We start from the raw sequence: 19,644 nt of genomic DNA on the forward strand, positions 1-19,644 counted from the left end.
TACTTCCCCTCGCAGACCAGGTGTGCCCAGCTCCTGGGTCAGTGCTGGTAAGGGAAAGCCACAAAACATTTGTAACTCAGGCCTAATAGAGCCAATAGTCTCTGCTACTACTACAAAGCCAGGGACCTGGACAGCCCACAAAAAAGCAGCCCCTTAACCATGGAGGGAGTTGGTCCCATCTCTTTGGCAAAGGCCTGCCCATAGGTATGTGTGCAGTGCTTTGGACTCATGCTACACACAGTCTATACCTCTAAAAGAACTTTACATCCCGCTGCAGTGCCCCAAGGCTCAGTCCATGAACCTTGTCGTTTTCCCCTTAGTTGATCGAATCCAGTTCTACGGTATTAAATGCCATCTATAAATTCACAATATATAGACAATTCTCTATTTTATTTCAATAGCCTGAACCTCTTCCTGGAGCTCCAGATTCATACAGCTAAGTATTCTAAGTCAACACGACCACTTATGCAACTTGCCAATAGATATCACAAAAGTAACATGGTCCCAACCAAACTCTAACTTTACTTTTTTAAAATTGGTTTTGAATTTGAAAATTGGCAAGAAAACACTGATCTATGAATTACTGGTTCAACATCAGGTCCTGCTGCAGGATAAACTCTGAGGGGCCCAGTAGCATGGAATTCTATGCAGAACCACATTGGATGTATAGCACTGGCACAGGGAATAACTACTTGCCCAGAGAAGAAGTACCTACATAAAGTGAATAGAAATAATGTTGATTTCATTCATTTTAGTCTTAATTCCTTTTCCTTGGAACTTTCCAACCTCATTTCCCATTCCAGCCTTCTACTCCAACCATCACTCTACTTCCACATTCCTGTCCACACTATTACTTTGATTTGAAATGCTTTCTCCTCTGTTCCAACCCCATCTAGCAAAATTCTAACTGACCTTCAAAGCCCAGCTGAAATGCCCCCTCTCCCATGAACCCAGCCCAGATCTCTTCAATGGGAGAATGAGTGAGCTATGTGCAGGGGAGAGGTATAATTCCTTAATCACAGGTCCAAAATTTCAGGAAGATCTTTTGACTCCTCTTTTACCCCTACACCTTAAACTATATGCAGGATCTCACCACCACCCTGTTCCAAACCATCATCTCTCACTTGGATAATGCAACAGCCTCCTAACAGGTTTCCTTGCTTTCACCCTTGCCCGCTATAGTCTACACTCAGCAGCACAGCAACCAGACAGGTCCATTCAAACGTTAAGTCACATCATGTCATTTCTGTCCTCAAAACCTTCCAAAAACTTCCAATTTCTGAGCAAAATCCAAAATCCTTAATATAGTCAATAAGGTCCTACATGATCTAGCCCTGTGCCTCTCTGATTTCATCTCCTATCATTCCCCACTTTGCTCACTCAGCTCCAGCTCTACTCTTCTTGCTGTTCTCCCAACTCATCAGTCATGCTCTCACCTCAGGGCTTTTATACTTGCTGTTCCCTCTGCTTGGAACCCTCTTCTCCCAGATGTCCAAATGGCTTGCTCCCTCACTTCCTGAGGTATATGCTCAAATATCACCTTCTCAGAAAGACATAAAACAGCACATACAATCCCATCATTCTCTGTTCCCTTACCTTACCTTATCAATTATATTATTTATTATCTACTATGCCATCAGGAGCTAATTTTATCTTCACTGCCTATAACAGTACATGGCACATAGTAGGTACAGTAGACTATAAGTCCTTGAGGGCAGAGACCAAGTGTCTTTATATTCCCCAAATCTGAACCATAAGTACTCAATTAATGTTGCTTACATGTATAAGATGGAAAGCAACAGAAACGAAAAACTCCAGTCAGCCCATAACCCCAAAATACTTTGTATAACCACCCAACAAACACTAATGCTTTCATTATGTAAATACAAACACTTCTTTTGACCTATCTAACAATCATTATTAGGATTATGTCATGAAGCTGGAATTGTTTAGTCCTCCTAAAGGCAGGAAAAAACTCAGGTAAGATTTCAGCAACAAAGCTTAAAAATTTAGGAAAACAATATTTTCCAATTCAGTTTCAAAACTTGATCCAGTTTAAGATATCAGAATATAAAAATCAACAGGCAAAGGGGTTGGGGGGTATATGGGGACCTCATTTTTTTTAATGTAACATTTAAAAAAAACAAATAAAGACAAAAAGAAAAAAAAAATCAATAGGCAACCTCAGGACATAAAAATCAATAGGCCCTCAGGTGAGTTCACGGGGAAGGTAGAGCACCAGAAATATAAATGAAAATTTGCTCCTCATTTTCACACTCTCCACTACTGGTAAATACACAGCAGGATAAGAAAGGCATTTAAATCATTCCTTCACTGATCTTCAACAGCTTTACAAACAAGTACTAGATTGCTATCTCCGCTTTACAGAGAGTTATTTCTATTATTAGGAAGACCTTAAGGCACAGAGAGTCAAAAGCCAAATCAAAGTAGAGCTGTATGCTGTAACGTGGGTTAAAATGAAACACAGGTGTACTGGAGTAACGTGGTTAATTTATCAAACACTGACTCTGAACACTAAATTAGGGAAGAGTACTAAATAGATTTTCTATTTATTCCCACACTAACTGCCCCACTTCTAACCAACAATCACCTCCAAGCCTCTCTCAGGCTGGTTGCACATTTCCATTGTCAAAAACCACATTAAAAGACAAGCAAGAGACCACAATTGCCTGGTTAATCTGGAGCACAGGCACGGAATCAGAGCAGCTCTTTCAGCCTGCAGGCTCTGACTCCACCCTGTAAGTGGATGTGGCTAAGAGCCCTGCTCGTTCAGGAAAGGGAGGCTCAAACAAGGTTCTTGTCAGCACTTTAAACAGAAAATCCATTCAATGCGAATGGCACCATGTTCCTTTCACCCTTTCTCCCCAGGACCTAAATTAAACAGATTAAAGGCAGTGCAAGAGCTGGCCTTAGGACAGCCTCCCCCTTATTTGTTATTTTTAGCAATTTAGTCCGACAACGCCTGACAACTAAACACGCCTAGAATAGCTAAAGGGAGGGGGAATTATCAGATACTACCAGCAAAAAAACACTAGTCATCATTTCCTCCAAGCCTAAGAAAGACTCATTTTCCATGTCTTTATAGCATCACACAGAGTTTGAGCCTTTAGGGTCTCATATAAAAACAATAGTATGTACAAAACACCAGTGGAAACCGATAACGCTTCCTGACCTGGAGTACTGTTCCACCCTCATATGTGTTTTCTTAAAAACAAAAGCAGAAAAAAGTGAACTAAATCTTTTACAACAAAGTTGGGAGTATAATGCATCTGTGTCCCTTTTGGAAAAGTTCCCTCACAAGATGATTATGTACCCAAAAGAATGGCTTCATGAATAGTAATGGAATAAAAATACTTTTACTATGCTGGAGGCAAGTAAGAGATTGGTTTGAAAGCAAGAAGTGAGGCAGGAGGAACTCTTCCAATCAAACATAATTAGCAAGTCAGCATCATCCCTAGCCAACTTATTTAAAAATGAAATAATAAGTAAAGCCTCTTTGAAAAAGGAATAAAATGGTAAAGTCCTAATAAAGTAGAATAGCTATCTGCATCAGCAGATTCATTAAAATTCTTTTTTTTTTCAAATTCTACTCAATTTATTCATTTTTTAAAAAAATATTACATTCAAAATATATGAGGTCCCCATTCACCCCCACCGCCCCCACCCCACCACTCCCCCCACAGTAACACTCTCCCCCATAAAATTCTTTAAAATATATTTTATATATGTTCATAACATACAATTTAGGGAAGCGGACGTGGCTCAACTGATAGAGCGTCCGCCTACCATATGGAGGGTCTGGGGTTTGATACCCGGGCCTCCTGACTCGTGTAGTAAGCTGGCCCGCGCGCAGTGCTGCCGTGCAAGGAGTTCATGCCATGCAGGGGTGTCCCCTGCGTATGGGAGTACCACGTGCAAGGAGTGTGCCCCGCAAAGAGAGCCGTCCTGTGTGAAAAAAGTGCAGCCTGCCCAGGAGTGGCAGAGCACACCCCGAGAGCTGATGTAGCAAGATGACGCAACAAAAGAGATGTAATTTCCCAGTGCCACCTGACAATGCAAGCAGACGCAGGAAGAACACACAGCGAATGGACATAAGAGAGCAGACAATGTGGGGGGGGGGGGAGAGAAATACATACAAATATAAAGTCTTCTTAAAAAAAAGGACAAAAATTGTATGATTTTTTTTTAAAAACATAAAATTTATAAAAATGCCCATGTACACTCAAGGAATCTAATCACTCCTCAAAATTTTCTGAGTACAGGGACATGCATGCCACTACTCTAAGTATCATGTATTTTACAAGACAGTACAGGATAAAGCACAACAAATGAGTAAAATGATGCCTTCCTGGGTACATTATTTTATGTATATGGTTACTAAGCTGAGATACATGGGATGCCTAATATAAACTAACCATCACACTGGCATCTCTGGCAAACTTAAGTGACTACCACAAAGATATTAAAGATGAGATGCCATCACATTTTATTACATTTTAGCTACCAAAGCCATAAGTATAGTTTTCTTTTGAGCTCTAAAAATAGGATTCCAATTAACTTTTTAAATTAAGGCAGTGCTCTAACACTTAAGGAAAGTGGGTGGTTTTTTTTTTCATTTTTGTCTGATGTTTCCTTCCATCTTTTCATTGTAAGCCATATAGGCGTATTTTTGCTCCCAAAGTGGCAATTCAGATAAAGACCAAAGTTAGAGCCATAATCTGACAGAACTGACCCCAGATATCTTCTGATACTGACTTTTATAGATGAGGAAACAGAGATTCAGAGCATAGCAAGGGCTAGAATCCAGAACTCCTAATTCAACATAAGGTATTTAAATTAGGAATTTAGTGTAATGAAAGCTCTGCTGTAAATCTAGTAGTCTTGAAGATCTCTATTTATGGCTCTGATATCAGCCCTCCGTATCTTATTCTTTTAAGCTGACATGCGCAGTGTGTTCACTAGGACAGGGAGGGGTGGCCTTCCTCACACTGAGTAATGAACAATTCCCTTTTTCTGACCAGTATCTATTTCTTCTGGTTGGGAGGACCTGTGATGTGAGAACACACACTGATCATAGTAAGAACCTAGAATAAGGCAAAATTCACCAATTAACTTCTTGACATCTAGTTACAAAAGCAGAGAAGTATGCAATAAATAAAAGAAAATTTGAAGTCTAACTCATCAAAAGTAATCTCCAAGTAGCTTGAAAAAGACTTGAGAACCTCTCAGGCATGGGAGGGAGGAGGCTAAGGAGAAACAGTCATGGTTTAGCAGAGAAAAGTATATTGTAGTGAAAGTTCAGGTCAACAGCTCTGCAGCATTAAAAGGGGTATTTTGGTGTAGCTGCAGACAAGTATTCCAAGGAAAAGAACAAGGCACCCTGTAAAGGTATCTTATAGGAAAGTAATAACTGAACCAAGATGCAAAAAACTGAACTCTGGGATGACTGAAATGCAAATCTTTCTTTTAGCTCAATCACAAAATGAAAACACATGATCAGGGAATAGATTAAATCAAAGGTCTGTGTGACTGTGTTTAAAATACCTGCAATATTATATTTCACAGATAAGTAAATAAGAAAGGTCAATCTAGTTGAATCATTTACGTCGAAGTTTTCATAAGACCTAAAATATTTCTATTAAGGAAAAGAAATATACCACTGACAGGTCAGTCAGTTTATATTTGGGCAAATATTAGTACTTAGATCACTTGGCAACTTGCATTTTTTTTTTTTTTAATTTTCATTAAAAAAAAATAAGACACCCAAAGGCGTCTAGCTACCTAACCTAGCTAGTCCTATAGGCAGGAATTCATCAAACTAATTTTTAGATTCTACACTTCTCAGGACTCCAACTCTCCCAGGGAGGGGAAGTGGTTGTCTCTGAAAAACAGCTTCCCTTAGCAAGAGAGGCTATGTGATAAACTGTTCCCTGTATGAGATCACCTTGACTTATTAAGGATAAAAATGGATCATCTGGATAGATAAATTATGGTGCATTTATATATTGGACTGTCATATAATAATGAAAATGAACAAATCACAATCACGGGTAACAACACAGATGTATTTCACAAACACAATGGTGGGCAAAAGAAGCAAGACAAAAAATATACATAGAGTATGATTCTGTTCATGTAAACTTCAAAAATGGGTCAAATTAAATTATACTGTTTTAGGGATGTCTATACATGCAGTAAAACCATAGTTTTTTAAAGAAATAATTACCACAAATGGCAGGTTAGTGGTTACCTCCAGGGGAAGGGCAAGGATGTCACTGGGATCAGAGTGGAAAACAGGGGTACCTCTGGTATTCTGGCAATATTTGATTTCTTGGCCTCAATGATTGTTATAAATATTTTCTTAAAAAATAAATAAATAAATAAATATTTTCTTTATATATATATACCTATTTCTATAAATGTTATATTTCACTACAAAAAAAATTAATAACTAGTTTTTAATGGATTCTAAACTTTGACATATGCAAGCAGATGAACTAATGAGCACACTTGTCTAATATGTAAAAAAGATTGTATCACTGGCTCTGCTCCTACCCGCTCTCCTCTCTTCATAGAAAGCACCGATAAGAATCAGTACCTAGCATACAATAATGTTCTCTTGATATCACCACCAAAGAGGGGCTCCCATCATACGTGCAATAGAACCAGCTAAAAAACAAAGTACTTCAGGGCAAACACTGGACATCCATTCAAGTACCTACCAGTCATCACCCATGCTATGGAAAAAATGACCCTCTATAGGGAGAATAAAATTTCTCAATCATGGGAATTTTTCCAAAGCACTTTCTCATCAGAGTATCAGACATAAGCCAACTACAGGGCGTAACAAGCACCTCCTATCCAGTTCTCTCACCACTATTCCTCTCACTTGTTTCAGGAACCACTGACCAAAACTGTCCTTTCTATGGAACAGTCAGGGCTTTAAGTTACACAGTTTCTTAGATTTTTACTTATAGCGTGAGCTGGAGAGATATTTCACAATCTTTGGGTTACAACACTCTGCATCAGAAGTGATACAACGTAGGCCAGAATGTCCTGGGCTTCCTTTTTCGTATTCTTTCTTGCTGAGTTAACCAGGGTGGTGGGAGGGGTGGCAGACGGGGTGGCAACCATGTTGGCGAGTGATAGAAAGGAAGATTTATTCATGAGCCTAAAATATAATGGGGACTTCAGACAGAAGAAAGATGAGCCTGAAGCGGTAATTATTTGGCCCCCACCTGGAACAAGGGAGAGAACATAATGGAATGATGGCCCAAATGTGTTCCAATACAACCCTGAAAGTTTTTATTATCTCAAGGATTCCAAATAGCTGAGATTCATAAGGTTAAAAATTGAGCTCTAGCTAACCCAAATGCTAAATTTAAGTTTTCCCAATTGCAAAAGAAACCCACAATTCATATCTTCTTCACCTCCAAAAAAAACCTGAACAACAAGGGATGTATTTTTCACTCTGAAAGCTATATAAATACTCAATATATCAATAAGGTTTTAACTTAACATTAGGTAGAACTGGATTTTATCAAAAAAGAATTATCTCTTTGTGACAATAGTATGTTTGCTGTATATTTCAAAAAAGAAAATTATTTTCCAAAGGCAAAGATGAGACTCTTATTAATTGTCATAATTCTAAATACCAATTATACTTGAGTCATTTTTTTAAATTGTTTTTGCACTTTTCTAATAACCACATACATTATACTATGTATTATATACATTCAGCTATGTTCTTTAAAAAGTTAGTCTTTTTTAAAAAATTGAGCATTTCCTCAAATGACATAAATAACTTGGTTAATCTGTCATATTAAGGCCCCACTGTGCATTTTCTCATGAATAAGAGCAGCAGTGTTGGTCTACTAATCACAGTTAAAATGAAATAGTGATATCGTCTCCCAGAACCTGGTCTACCATATTTATAAAGGGAAGAAAAAAACATAATACTATCATATTGTGAGCCTGCTATGAAAATACTTCCCACTCAATCCCATAAAAGTGATTATGGCCTGAAGAATAACAACATAGGACTATTAAAATGTAAACATGGAGTTTTAAGAAGGAAAAGAAATAAGGACTTTATTCCCAAAGTCAAGATAGTACTTGTCTTTACGGTCTAGTAAGTAATTTGACACCCTATCAAGGGAACTTGAGGACAAGGATATTGTATCCTTTCCTCTACCCCGTAAGATGAAAAGGTCAGCAAGTGAGGCTACCAAGTTGGCTGACAATATAGACACAGCATGACAGAATCATCAAAAGCTAAACAAATTTCATAAGCTTTGCAATCAGAAATAAAGACCACAAAAAAATCTGGAGAGGGCAAACATAATGGAGTCTAGGAAATACCAGTGAAGGCAGGCAGTCCTCTGATCAGAAAACCTAAATCATCTAGACCAACCTATTTTACAGAAAAGGTTCGTCTATAGCATCATAGACCCAGACAGTAGGTATGAAGCGAGGAGGCACACACAGTGAGCCAAACTGGGAAAACAAGTTAACAGTTTTGCTCAGGAACTGGACCTATGACCCAGTTCAAAAAGAACCTTCCTCATTCAGAGAAAAAATGGGCTAAATGGAAATAGCCTGGCCTTTGTCTGCAAGGTTACGTATAAATTGTACCTTACCAACTTAATTATAAGGCATCTGAGGTATATTATCTTAATACTTATAGAAGGTTAAGGTGAAAATGGTTGGACTGGCAAAAAATACCAAGGCCCAGAAGAAGGGACTAGATTTGAAAGCAAGAGCAACAATGGGAGTCCTCGGAAGAACCTATTTAGAGCTCTGAATCTGTACCAAACTTCCCCAGTAAGAGGAAACAATATTTGTGACTTACTTCAAGTGGAAATAATTTATATTCCAAAATTCCCACACTGTGCTATGAAGCTAATAGAATAAAAAAGGAGCACAAGGAAGAAGGACCTAACTAAAGACTGAGGAATCAGAAAACACTTCTCAGCAGAAGAACCCCTAAAGCTGAAAGGTTAGTAAATGGAGGGTACTATATTTGTAAAGACCTAGTAGAAACAAAGAAAGTACAAGTTCCAGAAACTGAGAGTTTTTCCACATGGCTGGCGCATACTATATAAAAGGCAGCAGAGAAAATGAGGGAAGGAGAGAAATAAAACAGGAGACATTTCATAAAGAGCCTTGAAAGTATGTTAGAGAGTTTGAACTTCATCTTAAGAGTAGTAATGGTTCAGTGGTGCTATTAAAAAAATACAGGTTTGGGCAGTATTGCAAAGTAGACTAAAATAGAGCTACAACTGTACAATAATTGAAAATTGAGGTAAGAGGAACCTGGAATGGTAGCAGAAATGGAAAACAAAAAAATTAGTATAACTAGATTTATATTAGTAAAGTGGATAGATAAACTGTTAAATGATGAAAAACAGTCAATACAACTATTTCCTCTATTTTAAAAAACATAGGGAAGCAGACTTGGGAGAGGGCGTCCGTCCACCATATAGGAGGGTCTGCGGTTCAAACCCCGGGCCTCCTTGACCCATGTGGAGCTGGCCCATGTGCAGTCCTGATGCGCGCAAGGAGTGCCCTGCCACACAGGGGTGTCCCCGCGTAGGGGAGCCCCACGCGCAAGGAGTGCACCCCATAAGGAGAGATGCCCAGTGTGAAAGAAAGTGCAGCCTGCCCAGTAATGGTGCCGCACCCACGGAAAACTGACGCAGCAAGATGACGCAACAAAAAGAAACACAAATCCCCGCACCGCTGACAACAACAGAAGCGGACAAAAGGAAGAACACACAGGAAATGGACACAGAGAACAGACAAGTGGGGAGGGGGGAGAGGAGAGAAATAAATCTTTAAAAAAAAAAAAACCTTTTGTGTAAGAATGTATTTATATAAATATAGACGAAAGTTAGAAATGATACATACCAGTGACACTTGGGGGGGTGTGGGGGGGGGAACATATGCTTTCAATATTTACTTTATTTTAAATTTAATTTTTTGTTTGGGTTTTTTCATTGTTTTTCTTTTTATTTACAATGAACTTAGAGTATAGTATATTGCTTTTATAATATAAAACATGTAAAATGAAAGATTAAAAAGAAAAAAAAAACTTCCTAGGGTAGAGGCTAGAATATAATAGCCCTGCTGGTTTTTTGTAGCTGTAATTAGCATTTCAAGCAAATACCAACAAGTCAACTAACCTAGTTCTATCACGTGAAAGATATTGGAACACTCTGCCAATATTTGAGAGACTCCGTAAAAGGAAACTTTTGGAACACAAATGTCATAATACTCACACCAGAACAGGAAAGTATGCTAAAATCATCATCTGTGAAAATTTTACCTTGATCATTGTTTTAAGTTATAAAGCTTAACACATACTTGTTATAATTTTTCCAACATAGAAATAAGAAGAAAAAATAAATGTACCCCATGTCCTATCTACTTTCCTTGGGGCAACCAATGTTAACAATATATATATCCCTTCATAACATTTTCAGTGTTTATACACAGGCTTTGTTTTAATAAAAAGAGAATTATATATTCATGACTTTGCATCTTACTACTTATTCATCAGGACAATTTTTATATATATTTACCTACCACTGCAAAAACACAACAGTTTTTGTTATCTATATGAAATAGTTTTGTTTACTTTTTTTTTTTAAGGAGGTACCAGGGACTGAACCATAGGCAAGAAACAGTCACAGAAGAACACACAGCGAATGAACACAGAGAGCAGACAACTGGGGGGGCAGGGGGGGCGGGAATAAATAAAAAAATAAATCTTAAAAAAAAAAAAACAGTTGCATTAGCAAAAATGATAAAATAGGACACAACAACCTACTATAGGATAACAGGTTTTTTTCTTTTCTTTTTTCGTTGTTTTTATTTTACAATACATCTTTATCAGCTACAAATCTATAATCAAGTTTGTCTAAATTATGACCAGTAGTCAAATAAAAATAAGCCTATGTAACCCACACACTATAACCTTCCAGCCATTCCATGTCAGTGTCCCTGAGAAATCCCCAGGAGGTTTCAGGGGATGTCGTACAAACTCAGCAGAGAGCTGAGTCAGATCCTGAACCACAGCCTCAAATAGTACTCACAGATATTAGAGAAAGTGACCTATGAAGTCATTGTGTACACACACACCCCTTGGGAAATCTTGGTCCCTATGAAATAATAACCAGTTTTTTGTCCAGTCTAACTTTTACTAGATACAGGATGGACCTATCATTAAAACCCAAGAAGAATATTTCTTCAATGATCTTAATATATAAGGAAAATGTAATAAATAAACTCAAATTTCTCAAAGATTTACTAAGTTACTCTTACCCATCATCCTGTTCTCAAAGTAAAAAAAAAACAATAAATAAATTTTTCCCTCACAGGAGAAAATTTAATTAGATATTCAGACCTTTAATTAGTTATACCTTACTTCTCAATCCTTGATAACCTAATCTAGGTTAAAGGAATTACAATGTAAGAGAGACACTATACCAATATCCTCTAACTACCATTATCATTACCCACTCCCCTGCTCCTGTGAAGCCTGCCCATCTTCCTATATACATGTGCAGTGTTTAAATATATGCTCTCTGGTGGTGATGGGGTGTGTGTATGTGTATGTGTATGTGTGTGTTAAGAATAAACAGTTATTTAATATGCTTTAAACACAGAAAAAGTATTAGTTTTTTTTTCCCTAAAAACTGACTGCTACTGCCAATATTCACTCAAAACTTACTTCCAGATCTTTAATTTTTTCTTCTGCTATTTTCTGTTTCTCTAACAGCTGGTTGTGAATTACCTCCTTGGACTGAAGAATAAACCTACAAAACACACAAAAGTTGAAAATTAAGCCACTTACCTACTGAATTTATCAAAATAATAACTCTATACCACAAACATCAAACTAAGAAAACTAACAGGATGTCCTCCTAATTCAGGACAAATAAAATGTATTGGTACATTAATAAAACAGACTCAGGAAACCATCAAAGATTTAAGCCTTCTTGGCTAAGAAGGGATAAAGGTTTAAGGAGATTCTTCCTATTTATCTAAGAAGGGAATCAAGCTTCAAACAGATTCATAGATAAAATTTGAAAATTAAAAAGGGGTGAAAAGCTACCAAAGGCTAAGAGAAAAGTTAACATGTAAGAATAAAAATTCCCCATAATTTTTATATTTTCAGTTATCTGATTAAACTTTTACCTAGATATTTTTAAACAATATTTGTAAATTGGAGCCCCACCCATCTCCCCCTTTTTTTTTTAACAGCAGTAACTCATGACCTTTGGAAGTTACAATCAAGTACTGTGTTAGGATCAATGCATTAGTGTTTAAATGAGTTCCTCACACAAAAAGCACTGTATAAGCCCTAGTATCTTATATTATTATTTCCAGAGTGTTTAATATCTCTGAAAAGCTCAAAATGCACAAATGGAAAATTTCAATTCTTTTCCATTTTATAATCAGATACATTATTTACCACTGATGAGGGTAGAAATATGGGGGATGTTTTAAAATTAACACTGAATCTGTTTTGTGACTTTAGTTCATAATTCTTACTGTAGGGAAAGGAAAAAAACTATTTTATAGCCTCAAGTAAATGAAGTGAAATATTTCCCTTCCCTTGCAACCAAGGAGAAATCCCAATTACTCACATCTTTTGCAGGATCGTTCAACTAGGTTTTAAGAGATTTAAATTAGGGATCAGCAACAAAGAACTAAATATTACCTCTTAACAAAAAGCGAAACAAGAAAACATATCAAGATAACAATGTGCAGTATCAAACTCTGCCAATGCCACAAAAACAACCCTGTGCCTAGGTGGGTTCTTACTAATAGGCTTTCTTGCTATAGATGAGACAAGTTAAAACAGAACAAAAAGAGCGATTAGCTCTATTTCCCAGACACCTGGGAGAAAATTGCCTTCTTCCCTTCTTTTTCATGAATATACCTTTCTACACATATTAATACAATCTGTTCAACTTTTCTTTTACTCCACTAATAATTTAACTTGTATCCTAACATTGACAGCCCAGATAATTTAACTGCTGATTCTAGCCTTCAGGAGTAACTTGATCCTTTTTAAAAATTGTACTCCTATATATACTGCAAAGGTTGTCCAGATTCATGCAAAACAAGGATTAACCCTAGGTTCTTTTGCTATGAAAACCCTTCACATCTAAAATGTTCTTATGTAGTCCAAGAGATAGGTACCATTTCTGATAAGACTATGGTTTATAGAATATTTTTTTCAGAACTCATACTAGTATTTGAGGAGAAGGTTGTTTTGAACTATATTAATCTTGGTCACATGATATAAAAAGTATTATTAAAAAAGGTCTAAGAGTCACCAAATTATGACCTAACTTGCAGAATTTTACTAAGAAAGTCTTTTAGCCATGGAAATAATTTTCAGAGTAAAATATATATTTTTAAATAGTATTGATTGCTGGCCAATGAGAGCAGCATTCAAATAATAGTCATCAGACATCATCTTTATTAGTGTCTGGGAAAATTTCAAAGCTAAGATTAGAACTCAAGTCATTACTTATGAGACCTTTAAAAATAAAGTATCTGAACATAAATCCCTTAAGCAAAAAATAAAATTACTAGAGAGCAAGAACACTCAACAATGAAAACATGTTTTTCCATGGCCACGTACCTCTAAGGTAGCTATCTTGAACTATGCCAACTTCAAAGGCCAGAGAGAGTCTACCAAACCTGGCCAACCTAATATAAGCCTAAACGGCATCTTAGCCATGAAAGTTTTCAACAACAGTGAATATTTGGTAAACTCAAATGTCCTAACTCAATGAGTAAGTACAGAGTCAAAGTTCAAACATAAAACTTATTTTTGGTTTAGTCCTCAATTCAAAAAATACGAAAGATACAGATATAAAGAGATTAGAAAGAGCTCTGAGAAACATTTGGTTTTCTGAACAGTCTTTAGAAAACACCTTGGCTGTTGCTAAAAAGGCAACAAATTATCAGATACTATTCTGATGACAAAGGGTATAGCATGATTGTGTAATTACGAGCCTTATAGCATAAACAAATATTAGATACTGTTTTTCAAAGCAAAAATCTCACAGATTCTACCTGATATTTTAGGAAAGCAAATGTGGGTAAAGGAATCAAGAGTCCAAATGTGCAAGAAAGAAGAAATACATCATGAAGAGAGAAATTATTCTCATATGGTAAGTGATATGCAGATAATATGCCTCTAAAAAGCATAATATCTTTTATAATATGCTGCCTTGCAAAAAGCTACAGTTCTGACCTAGAAATTGACGCCTTGTTGGCCTTGCACTGTCAACTATCAAAGAACTTGCTGGCCTGCTGTTTTTATTTCTTCACTTATTTGTAATTATGCCATCTGAAAAATATAATTCTCTAATGGCTTTTAGTTTTGATTATTTGAGGAACATCAGAGGCTCTATTCTGAATCATTCTGTAGGCTGGTACATAACTTCCACTTTCTTGTAACTCAGCATAAATCAAAAGTGTTGTTCATACCCCTGAAATACAATCCAGAATCCAGTGGCAACGTTCTTTTGGATACACCCTCGAAGTATGGTCACCTGGTATGGTGGACTGAATTATGTACCCCGAACGAAGGCATGTTTTTAATCTTAATCTGCATTCCTATGGGTATAAACTCATGTGTAAAGAGGACCTTCTGAAGATGTTTTTAGTTAAGGTCAAGCCAACTGAATCAGGATGAGTCTTAATCCATATTACTGGAGGCCCTATAAAGAACTGAAACCAGAAGTCAGAAGTCAGAAAAACTGGAAAGGAGCCAGAAGACAAAAGTCAGCAGAAAACCAGAAGAACAGATGTAAAGAGAAGACACTGTCATGTGACAGGATACAGAGATACAAGCCAAAGAACACCAAGAATTTCCAGCAGCCAGTCCCAGAACTATTACAGACTTTAGAGAAAAAGTGAGGCTTGTCAATATCTTGGTTTTATACTTCTTCTAGCCTCAAAACCATTGAGCCGATAAATTCCCATTGTGCAATATTTGTCATAGTGGCCTAGCAAACTAAGACAACACCTGGACACATGCTATTCAGAGACGAGAATGCTTAAAACAATGTGCTGTTTAGGTGGGATATTTTACAGGATGTCCTAATAGCATTTAGACAGGAATAGACTAATCCGGATTTGCTCTCTATGAAAATCCAAAACCTGGATTTTTATCCTTTTCTCTGGGTCTAAGGAGTAAGTATTGAAAAGGAATAATTTGAATGTAGTTTTATAAATGTATGTGCAAAATACAAACCAGGGATTCAGCCTTAATAAAGGTAACCTTTCTGAGACTTGTTAATTTCCCTTTTTACTCAGTCTTATCCTGTAACTATACTCTTATTTTAAGATGTCATATTATACACTGTATTGTAAAAATAAAAAGTAAAATTATATTTCAAATAAGAGCCAATGAATAAAAAAAGTAGCATTTAGGTTTCAGGGCATGCAAAAACACAGAAAAAGATGAATAAGTCTATCTTACTTCTTTACCTCACTCCACTCATAGTGAAAACTACTTGTACTTTATGTACATTACAAACTGTACATAAAATCTATGGGGGAAGCGGACTTGGCCCAGTGGATAGGACGTCTGTCTACCACATGGGAGGTCCGCGGTTCAAACCCTGGGCCTCCTTGACCTGGGTGGAGATGGCCCATGCGCAGTGCTGATGCGTGCAATGGGTGCTGTGCCACGCAGGGGTGCCCCCCCGCATAGGGGAGCCCCACGTGCAAGGAGTGCACCCTGTTAAGGAGAGGCGCCCAGCGCAAAAGAAAGTGCAGCCTGCCCAGGAATGGCGCCACACACACGGAGAATAAACACGCAAGATGACACAACAAAAAGAAACACAGATTCCCGTGCCGGTGACAACAGAAGCGGACAAAGAAGAACACACAGCAAATGAACACAGAGAATAGACAACTGGGGCAGGAGGAGAAGGGAAGAGTAATAAATAAAATAAACCTTTAAAAAATAAATAAATAGGGAAACGGACTTTGGCCCAGTGGTTAGGGCGTCCGTCTACCATATGGGAGGTCCGCGGTTCAAACCCCGGGCCTCCTTGACCCGTGTGGAGCTGGCCATGCGCAGCGCTGATGCGCGCAAGGAGTGCCGTGCCACGCAAGGGTGTCCCCCGCGTGGGGGAGCCCCACGCGCAAGGAGTGCGCCAGTGAGGAAAGCCGCCCAGCGTGAAAAGAAAGAGCAGCCTGCCCAGGAATGGCGCCGCCCACACTTCCCGTACCGCTGACGACAACAGAAGCGGACAAAGAAACAAGACGCAGCAAATGGACACCAAGAACAGACAACCAGGGGAGGGGGGGAAATTAAATAAATAAATAAATCTTTAAAAAAAATAAAAATAAATAAATAAATAAATAAATAAATAAATAAATAAAATCTATGTTAAACATTTTTTACTTCATAATTTTTGAGCAAAAAATTGTAGAAAAATAACCTAAATCATTAAAACCAAATTTCCAATGGTTCCGTCTTCAGTCTAAGAGTGAAGAAGAAATAAACTTGTACATAAATAGGGAACAATAAGAGAGACTTGTCTATGCCTACCTTGGTAGTGAATAGAAAAACCAAAATTCCCCTTAAAAATGTGTAACCACAAGCTGTCCTTCTCATTGGTAATGGTCCAAATTCAACCTACCTGTACAGCCCAAAAAATCCCAAGCATAGAATTTAACTTCTAATTAGGTGAGTAGCAAAATCTAAGTAAACTTGAAAATAAGTAAAAAAATAAAACACAAAGAAAAAAGAGTAAAAATAAAATAAATAAAAAATTTAAAATAGGACACAGCATCCACAAGCTAAGAAACAATATCAAGTAGTCTGTTATGTAATTAGATGCCCAGAGGGAGAAGAGAGAAAAAGAGGCAGGAGAAACAGTTGAAGAGACAACCAACAAGAACCTTCTAAACTGAATGAAAAAAAAACAAACCACCAAATCACAGTTCCAAGAAATCCCAAAGAAAATAAATACAAAAACAAACAGCAACAACAACAACAAAAAAACACCTAGACATATTATAGTCAAACTCCTGAAAAAGATAACAGAAAATCTTGAAAGTGGCCAAAGCAAGGACACATTACATTCAGGGAAACAAAAATAAGAACTATACCATATTCTTGTCACAAACTATGTAAGCCAGAAAACAACGGGATGACATTTTCAGAGTTCTGAAAGGGAAAAAGGAAAAAAAAAAAACGATTAAGCCAGTATTACATCACAGTGAAAATATCTTTCAAAAATGAAGGAGATATTCAAACAAAGCTGAGAGAATTTATTCTGGCAGATATATACTACATGAAATGTTAATAAAGGTAGTCTGTCCAGCAGAAAAAGTATGATTCTATAGGACAAATTATAAAGAAACAAAAAGTGTGGAAATAGTGTAAATTAGGATGAATAAAATAGACATGTTTCCTTATCTGTTAATCATTTTAGAAGATAATTAACTATCTAAAGCAAGGATAGGCAACCTATGGTCTCTGGGCCAATCCAGACACAATCATTTGTTTATATATTGTCTATGGCTGCTCTCTTACTATTAGTACAAAGGCAGAGTTGAGAGAGAGTTGACACAGAACACATATGACTTTGAAGCATATTATTCAGTAACAGTGGTAAAAACAGCATGGTACTGGAATAAAGACAGGTATGTTGACCAACGGAATCAAATTGAGTGTTCAGAAATAGATCCTCAAATTTATGGCAAAGTGATTTTTGACAAGGCTGTCAAACTCACCCAAGTGGGCCAGAAATCCTATTCAAATAATGGTGCTGGGAGAACTGGATATCCATAACCAAAAGAAAGAAAGAGGATCCCTATCTTACACCTTATACAAAAATTATCTCGAAATGAATCAAAGACCTCAATATAAAATCTAGAGCCATAAAATTCCTAGAAGAAAATGGAGGGAAATACCTTCAAGATCTTGTGGTAGGTGATGGTTTCTAAATCTTACACCCAAAGCATGAGCATAAATAAATTTTGGGATTCCTCAAAATTGAAAACTTTTGCGCTTCAAATGAATTTTTCAAGAAGGTAAAGGGGAGCAGATGTAACTCAAGCAGTTGAGCATCTACTTCCCACATGGGAAGTCCTGGGCTCAGTTCCCAGTGTCTCCTAAAAACAAAACAATAAGCAAACAAATGAAAAAAAAACAAAAACCAACTCAGGGGAGCTGATATGGCTCAGTGGTTGAGCACCAGCTTCCCTCATATGAAGTCCCAGGTTCAATCCCCAGTCCAGGCACCTGAAAAAAAAGGTGAAATGGCAGCCTACTCAATGAGAAAAAATATTTGGAAACCACATATCTGAAAATGGTTTGCTACCTATGTTACATAAAGAGATCATACAATACAATGACAAAAAGACAAAAACTCAATTAAAAAATGGGCAAAAGACTTGAATAGAAATTTTTCCAAAAAAGAAATACAAATGGCCTAAAAGCACATGAGAAGATGTTCAACATCATTAACTATTAGAGAAATGAAGATCAAAGCTACACTGAGATATCATTTCACAACTTACAGAATAGTCATTTTAAAAAACAAACAGAAAACTACAAGTGCTAGAGAGGATGTAAAGAAATGGGACACTCCTTCATTGTTGATGAAAATGTAAAATGGCGTAGTCTCTGTGGAGGATAGATTGGCAGTTCCTCAGGAAGCTAAATACAGAACTGCCATACGACCCAGCAATCCTGGTACTAGGAATATATTCAGAAGAACTGAAAGCAAGGATGTGAACAGACATTTGCACACCCATGTTCATAGCTGCATTATTCACAATTACTAAAAGATGGAAACAACCCAAGTGTCCATCAACAAATGAATGGATAACCAAAACACGGTATATACAAAGATGGAATACTAGTCAGCTGTAAGAAGAAATGAAGGGAAGCAGATGTGGCTCAACTGATAGAGCTTCTGCCTACCATACCAGAGGACCTGGGTTCGATCCCTGGGGCCTCCTGGTGCAAAAGAAGAAGAGAAAGTATGCCCACATGGCAAGCCAGTGCCCGCACAAGTGCCCATGTGGTGAGCCAGTGCCCACGCGAGTGCCCACAAGGTGAGCCAGTGCCCGTGCAAGTGAGCATGCCGCAAGATGATGACGCATCAAAAGCCAGACAAGGGGAGAGTCAAGGTGAAGCGCAGCAGAAACCAGGAACCAAGGTGGCACAATTGACAGGGAACCTCTCTCCACATCGGAAGTCTCCAGGATCAAATCCTGGTGAATCCTAGAGGAGAGAAAATGAGAAGAGAAGACAACACAGACAGCAAAAACAATAGGACAGGAGGAGGGGAAGGGGAGAAATAAATAAATCTTTAAAAAGAAAAAGAGGGAAACGGCTGTGGCTCAATCGATTGGGCTCCTGGGTTCGCATTCCATTGCCTCCTTGTGAAGGCAAGCTGGCCCGCACCCACAGAGAGCTGGCACAGCAAGATGACACAACAAAGGGAGACAAGCAGACACAGAAGAATGTGCAGCAAATGGACAAAGAATAGACAGCAAGCAAGTCACAAGGGTGGGGAGGGGGATAAATTTAAAAAATTTTTTTAATCTTTAAAAAAAAATAAAACA

General features: G+C 37.5%; 1 protein-coding gene across 2 annotated transcripts in view; it reads right to left on the bottom strand.

The window, feature by feature from the left end:
* Positions 1-19,644, bottom strand: part of PFDN1 (prefoldin subunit 1) — an 84,495-nt gene that overhangs the window by 16,267 nt on the left and 48,584 nt on the right. For both annotated transcript variants that reach the window (XM_058279769.1, XM_004477834.3), the window contains one exon: positions 11,756-11,840. In XM_058279769.1, the coding sequence (XP_058135752.1) occupies positions 11,756-11,840 (85 nt within the window). The remainder of the gene's footprint in view (positions 1-11,755; positions 11,841-19,644) is intronic.

Source organism: Dasypus novemcinctus, chromosome 2 (assembly GCF_030445035.2).
Source record: "Dasypus novemcinctus isolate mDasNov1 chromosome 2, mDasNov1.1.hap2, whole genome shotgun sequence".
Classification (NCBI taxonomy): Eukaryota; Metazoa; Chordata; class Mammalia; order Cingulata; family Dasypodidae; genus Dasypus; species Dasypus novemcinctus.